The following is a 7,500-nucleotide window of genomic DNA, read 5'->3' as shown; positions in this document are numbered from 1 at the left end:
GCCTCTGTGTCTAGTGTGGAAATTGCTAGGGAGCAAAATCACTCACTTCCGACTGCGCTAGTGCCCTTTTGAGCAGATTATGGTAAATAAAGAAATCAATAGAACGATTCGTTAAGTGATATTTATTGTAACCCAGCAACAATTTCTGTCAGCCATGCTCATCCCTACCATCCCTCACACATTAAAACCTTCATCCTCCTTTATAATATGCTCCTTTCCCGCCTCTAATTCCTACACATCATTCGTCCTCCCCCACATAATAAAAATCCACGTAGCCTTATTTCGAAATTTTTATGTTGATTTGCATCACTCTTGCATAATTATGAGGCTTTCTCTTTCTAAGTAACATGTAGTTATCCCCCGCCTAATCAGCTGGAAATATCTTAATACATGCCAAATTCTGAAGAAACTCCATCCACATACACTTGATAAAAGGCCCAATAAAAAAAAAAGGAAAACATAAAGAAAAAGAAGAAAAGCTCTCCTTCTTTTCTGCTTTAATTATTTGATATTCCTTGTTTTTTTTTTTCTTCTTATCATTATTAACATAGTCCGGCCAGATGCCAACTATATATAAAGACAGAAAATAGTAGATTAGCTTATCTTTGTTGATGGTGGTGATGATGATGATGACGACGATAACGATGACGATGACGATGATGATGATGATGATGTGTCACTCCTAAGCAGGCACATCGAGAGATGGGAAGATAACGAAGCTGTCGATCTCTCACCTACGTAATTAGCTGCTCACCTGAGTGGACGTAGTTGTTTTGACAAGAAATAATATTTGATGTTCGTATTAATCTAGGAGGGAGTTTAACTTACTTAGCAACAACAATGGATGGATACTCGTTCATTGAGACGTTAAGCATGCAACAACGCGAAGATACATTCACACTCATACTTCAACAAGACAAGTGGACACTCACACTTTAGTAACATTTGCTAAATATAACAATACTAAAAGAGGGAGCGGGGAGAGCGAGAATGCGTCTTTATTTTCAACGTTTACAGAATAATCCGTGTAAACGAACTCAATTAAATTACACGTGGACAAATACATTTGTTTAATTTTGAGACATAATTACACTTTCTTTTGGGCATTACCTGTACGTACACCCACACTCACAGCACAGACGTACGTACAAACACGCATTCGCTCGCGTTCAAACCCACGCGCATTTACCCACGCAGACGCCAAAAAAACACCGGTTTACATAGTTTGACTTATATGCTGACACATACACCTGGAGACACTGCGAATATCACCATAAACACAACATACACAGATTAAATGAAAGAAAACGGTAACATCACACAGACGTACATGCATACACTCCAGCAACAGCAACAGCAGCACCATTCTCCAAGCCCACAACATTCATAGACAATCATCAACAGCCATATGAATTGTAATGAAACAACCGGACTAGCAGCAGTCATGCTTTAACAGACTTCGACTCGACTCAACAGACTGCTGTAGAAGAACTATACAGATACTAAAACCTTATAAGAGATTGTAGAATCAACCGAGATATCTGCAAGTCAGTGAGACGGTGTCTTTGACGAATTACAGCCAAAGTGCAGTGCTGCATCCTTTACTTGTCAGCCAACCACACCAGATAACTGGAGTTGGCCTGACATCAAAGATTTTTATTTTTATTTTGGCCTCAGTAGAATGGGAAAGATCAACTATTTTGACATTATCTTCCCCGAAGAATGCAGTGTTTACCATCCAGGAAATATAGTCAATGGACACGTTCGATTGGAGCTACTTGAAGAAATTCGAGTGAAAGGTAAATTAATGGAATAGCAATCTTGCCGATTTACATCGTTTTGTAGATTCTGTTAGATGTGCCATCTTTTGTTTATATTATCATTTCTCATACGCAAATACCTTGACAAACCTACTCAGACACACACATACATACACACACACATACAGACTATATGAATGCTTGTGCCGATAAAACAGAAGGTGCATCGAAAAGTAATGCTATTATTATATGCTTATGTCTGGGAGTGCCAACAATACATTTAATTTATACACTCATACATAAATTCGCCTGTAAAAAGTATTTGTATATACCCTGGCGTGAATGTTCGACTGCACCTCTCGTATTTATTTATCAACAACCCACGTTTATGCGTTTCTACGTGTGTGTGTGTGCATGTATGTATTATATATATATATTATTATATATATATATATATATATATATATATAACGCGTGTATATGTATATACACACGCGATAACCATTCAATTATAGTCTGTCAACGAAAGAGGGCTCAGTGTGTTGCGTATATGTGGAAAGAATTCCTTTTAAGGTAGAGTGTTGGAAAGCACCCCAGCTAAACTTTTCCTGGCAATCTTTGGTTAAAAATACAGGCATACCTACTGAGGTATCCTCTCCTCACTGACTTTGTTTCCTCATAACTTTCTATAAAATGGATATTTTTCAATGATTTTTTTTTATGTTGGTATGCCAAGAAATATATATAACTTCTTTTTTTTTGTCATATCTCCTCTCTATTTCTTTCACTTTTAATTAACCCTTTTCTTTTTTTTTTACTCCAAAGATTTTTTTCAGACCTATTCAAAACATCGTAGAATGTGATTCTTATCTTTTCTTTTCGGTTTATGTCCCCTACCCTGTCCGTCTTGGAGCATTTCCCCACGCAACATGTTCTCTTTTTAATTTTTTTTTTCTTAATTATATTTTTAAAATATGGGCTATTTTGATGTTACGAAAAAAGTTGTTTTTTTTTCAAAACTAAATTTTTCGTTTTTTAACCCCGCCCCACCTACCTCCACATCGAATTATGCAACCGGTAAAAATATTAAAAATATAAGTCGTAGAAAAATGAAGAAGTTAAGTCGTTGTTTGTTTACATGTGTGTGTGTCTCATTTTGGTCATTACTGAACTAGCAATAAAAAAAATTAGGCATAGTTTCGGTTGTAGTAGCACAGATTTCCGTCGATTTCCGTAAAAAACTTTTATTTTTTTTACATAAGTAATGAGAGCGAAAGAGACTAAGAGGAAGCGATTTTACGACGAGAAGGTTTCTCTTTGAAGTCGGCCTGTGTGTGTTTGATGGGGTGTGGGAGACAGACAGTATGTTGTGTAAGTGAAGTGCTTTTGTTAGTGTGCGAAGAGACAGACATACATATACACATACACCGAGTAAAAAATTACGATGAATCGGCCAAACATACATACATACACACACACACATACATAGATACATACACACACACACATACATATACATACACACACACATACTACACACACACACACACATAGATACATACCACACACACACATACTGCAGACATACATATACACATACACGAGTAAAAAATTACACTGAATCGACCATACATACATACACACATACATACATACACACACACACATACACAGATACATACACACACACACATACATGCAGACATACATATACACATACACCGAGTAAAAAATTACGATGAATCGGCGCCAACATACATACATACACACACACATACTTACACACACACACATACATAGATACATACACACACACACACACATACATGCATACATACATATACACATACACCGAGTAAAAAATCAGTTATCTCTCTCTTTCACACATTACTCTCTCTGTCTCTTCGCACACACTAACAGAAGCACTTCACTTACACAACATACTGTCTCCCACACCCCATCAAACACACACACACACACACATGTACATCAATGCTTAAACAAGAGGTGTGAAATGGTCCGTGTAAATAATGCAAAGTTGGCGCTAGGTAAGTTTTGAACTGGAAACCTGGGAAGTCGCAAAAAAAAAAAAAAAACTTCATACATTTATATTAACAAAATTAAACAAACATTACGTTGGGATTTCATTCCTATATACATCATATCAAGGTATATTGATAACACATTATTATAATCATATCAAGGTATATTGATAACACATTATAATAATCATTAAATACAGTAATTTTTTTCTTTTATATAAATATGTGTTTGTGAGATACAACAGTTAGTCACACTTTGCATATATGAATGTATCTATGTGGCCTGGTGGTTAGAGTGTTGCACACACGATAGCAAAATTGTAGTTTCAATTTCCAATCCGGCTATGCGTTGTTTTTTTTCTGGACCAAGACACTTTATTTCGTGTTGCTCCAGTTCACTCAGCTGTAACCCTGCAACGGAATGATATTCCGTTCAGGAAGAATGTTAGACCTGCTCGCCTAGTCCAGCAGAGAGGCATCATAACTAGCTACAACAAAGGCAGCGCATTGTAACCAGCGGTGTACAATATCCGATAACTAGGTAGATATAGCGATACAGTGTCTATGTATGTGTGTGTATGATAGTATACATATATATATATATATATATATATATATATATATATATATATATATATATATATATATATATATATATATATATATCTGTCTATCTATTATCTATGCGTATGATAGATACACATGTGTATGTATAGATGTGTGTGTGTGTAGTAAATTTCATATTCCCAATAGCAGAGTATTCTCTCGTAGAATAATCACTTAATTCGATTAGATGTAAAGATATATATATATATATATATATAAAGGACTGGCACGCGCGAATATATATTTAGTCATATTCATTGAGTCATATATTAATATATATAATTATGCATCCCCAGGTATTGTTCACACATATTTGTACAAATATTCGTTCATTTATTCAAATAGTTTACTATGAACCTTTCCTCAGAAAAAAAAACAAAAACAGTTTGTTGGTCATCACAGGAACGCCTTTGATCTTAGGTCTATCTAATCAGAACTAACTTTGAATTAAACAACAACACTAATTACAACAAACACATAGGCGCAGGAGTGGCTGAGTGGTAAGTAGCTAGCTAACCAACCACATGGTTCCGGGTTCAGTCCCACTGCGTGGCATCTTGGGCAAGTGTCTTCTGCTATAGCCTCGGGCCGACCAATGCCTTGTGAGTGGATTTGGTAGACGGAAACTGAAAGAAGCCTGTCGTATATATGTATATATATATATGTGTTTGTGTGTATGTGTTTGTCCCCCTAGCATTGCTTGACAACCGATGCTGGTGTGTTTACGTCCCCGTTACTTAGCGGTTCGGCAAAAGAGACCGATAGAATAAGTACTGGGCTTACAAAGAATATGTCCTGGGGTCGATTTGCTCGACTAAAGGCGGTGCTCCATCATGGCCACAGTCAAATGACTGAAACAAGTAAAAGAGTAAGTCAAATAAAGGGAATCTCTTCGTGATCACTTGAACTGCTAGAAGTAGCAACCAATCTCCTCCTCATTCCTCAAATCACGACACATTTGATGTTATAATTCAGTGTCTGTGGATCTTTTCACTTTGACCGGCAGATTTAAAAAATAATTTCTTTGTAACTAAACACTTTTAAACTTCGTTTACTGGTAGAATGTGTTACATAAAACATCTTTTTCTCTTGGCTTTCTGGAGAAAATTCTGTAGTTTGTAAGCTATTTGTTGTTAAATTTCTTGCATTTTGTAAATCCAGCGGGATGGTCATGGATGGAATATCCTTGATCTTAAATCTGATGTGTTAGGACTGATAGGGTGGAGTCGCGGTGAACAACAACAACAACAAAAGTAAGTTAATCTCTTTGGGAATCCGAGCAAGTTTGAATGAAAGATAAGTCGGCTCCTGGACACGATGCTAGTCTATGCAAGTAACTCTCCTAGAAATGCTGTGATGACCAATTCTTCAAACAGGAGAATGGTGATAGAAAAAAAAATAGTGTAAACAACAGCCGACAGAGGTTCAATGATATACCCTATTCGTTTTTTAACTCAAAGCAGTGGTTCTTGACTAGCGCGATAAGGCCCTCTGGAGACATTTGGGAGCTCATTAGAGAACGGCAAATAGCAAAGGGGCACTGAGTTTTTAGAGGGATTGTGTTTTTTTTTCTATTAAAACTCGGTACAATGGTTATATTTCAAACATTATTAAAAAATTTAACCGCGATTTAAACAAAGAAATCAAATACAATTTTACAACAAAGTAAGTTCTTGCCTTCAGTAAATCCCATAAAAATTTAACAGGGGACACAAGCAGTGCCGTCTTAAAGCATGGATATACTGGGTGGTTTGCTCGCAGGCCTCACGGGTCTAGGCACCCGTTTCTAATGCATGTATCCCATACCCTGCTGTCGATAAATAAATATTATAGGACCCAATTCATTGATTTGCCTATGATGTTCGTAAGCGGTACATGCTGTGAAGATAGTATAAAGAAAACACGGATTATAAACAACAGTGCATAGTTTCGCTTCTGTCCTCCCCGCCACCTTTTTTTTCTTGCAAAACGTATGAGAAAATAATTTGTAAAACGCAATTCGGTGAAGAGATTCTTTGGGTTTCAAAGGGAACTTTGTAAGGCCCCACCGCAGAATGGTGAGGCTGACGTAAGTGATGTTTAGTTCAAATATTTTATCGTAGTTAAATCGAAGAATTTTTTTTGTAGGTGTCAATAATTTTTGTTGTCATTTGGTCAACAGTTACTCTTTTACTTGTTTCAGTCATTTGACCGTGGCCATGCTGGAGCACCGCCTTTAGTCGAGCAAATCGACCCCAGGACTTATTCTTTGTAAGCTTAGTACTTATTCTAGCGGTTTCTTTCGCCGAACCGCTAAGTTACGGGGACGTAAACACACCAGCATTGGTTGTCAAGCGATGTTGGGGGGGGGGACAAACACAGACACACACACATATATATATATATATACATATATACGATGGGCTTCTTTTAGTTTCCGTCTACCAAATCCACTCACAAGGCTTTGGTCGGCCCGAGTCTATAGTAGAAGACACTTGCCCAAGGTGCCACGGAACCATGTGGCTGGTAAGCAAGCTACTTATCACACAGCCACGACGAGGAACCCTTGTACGATTTTCTCAAAATGGCAGATTTACAACTATTCTATAAAGACATTAAATGAAACTAGAGCTATTTTAGAGATAAAATTTATTCATCAATTAAAAGTAATGGATATGTTTTCTTTTATTTGATAAATTTTTTATTACATTTGACTGAAAGATACCTTATCTCACGAAACCTCCTTCGGGAAACACTGCTGTAATGATGGAAAATCCGATATATTGGCTTCTGATCCGTCATGACCGAGAGTTTAGGATCTTTACTTTTGACCGACAGATTAAAAAAAATTTTTTGTAACTAAACACTTTCAAACTTAGTATACCTGTAGAATGTGTCACATAAAACATCTTTTACTCTTGGTGTTGTTGAGAACATTCTTTATTTTGGAAGTTATTTCTTGTTAAAGTTGTCGTATTTCGGTAATTTCAACCAATCAAAAACGTGTATTCAGCTGAATAAAAATTACTGCTGTTGTTTGTCAATAAGAACTTTCTCAACAACGCCAAGAGTAAAAGATGTTTTATGTGACACATTCTACCCAGTATACAAAG

The 7,500-nt window shown here is 36.5% G+C and overlaps 1 protein-coding gene and 1 long non-coding RNA gene across 2 annotated transcripts in view; one reads left to right on the top strand and one right to left on the bottom strand.

Annotated features, from left to right (window-relative positions):
* LOC118762437 overlaps positions 1-7,500 on the bottom strand; it is an 11,077-nt gene that overhangs the window by 3,300 nt on the left and 277 nt on the right. The window contains exons 2-3 of the long non-coding RNA XR_004998187.1: positions 7,248-7,253; positions 6,152-6,162 (exon numbers count right to left, since the gene is read on the bottom strand). This is a non-coding gene — a long non-coding RNA (uncharacterized LOC118762437). The remainder of the gene's footprint in view (positions 1-6,151; positions 6,163-7,247; positions 7,254-7,500) is intronic.
* LOC115209672 (arrestin domain-containing protein 3) overlaps positions 677-7,500 on the top strand; it is a 58,765-nt gene continuing 51,941 nt past the window's right edge. Inside the window, exon 1 of the mRNA XM_029778142.2 lies at positions 677-1,799. Within this exon, the coding sequence (XP_029634002.1) occupies positions 1,682-1,799 (118 nt within the window). The 5' untranslated portion in view covers positions 677-1,681. The remainder of the gene's footprint in view (positions 1,800-7,500) is intronic.

This window comes from Octopus sinensis, linkage group LG3 (assembly GCF_006345805.1).
Source record: "Octopus sinensis linkage group LG3, ASM634580v1, whole genome shotgun sequence".
Lineage (NCBI taxonomy): Eukaryota > Metazoa > Mollusca > Cephalopoda > Octopoda > Octopodidae > Octopus > Octopus sinensis.
This window is presented reverse-complemented; position numbering and strand designations above follow the sequence as displayed.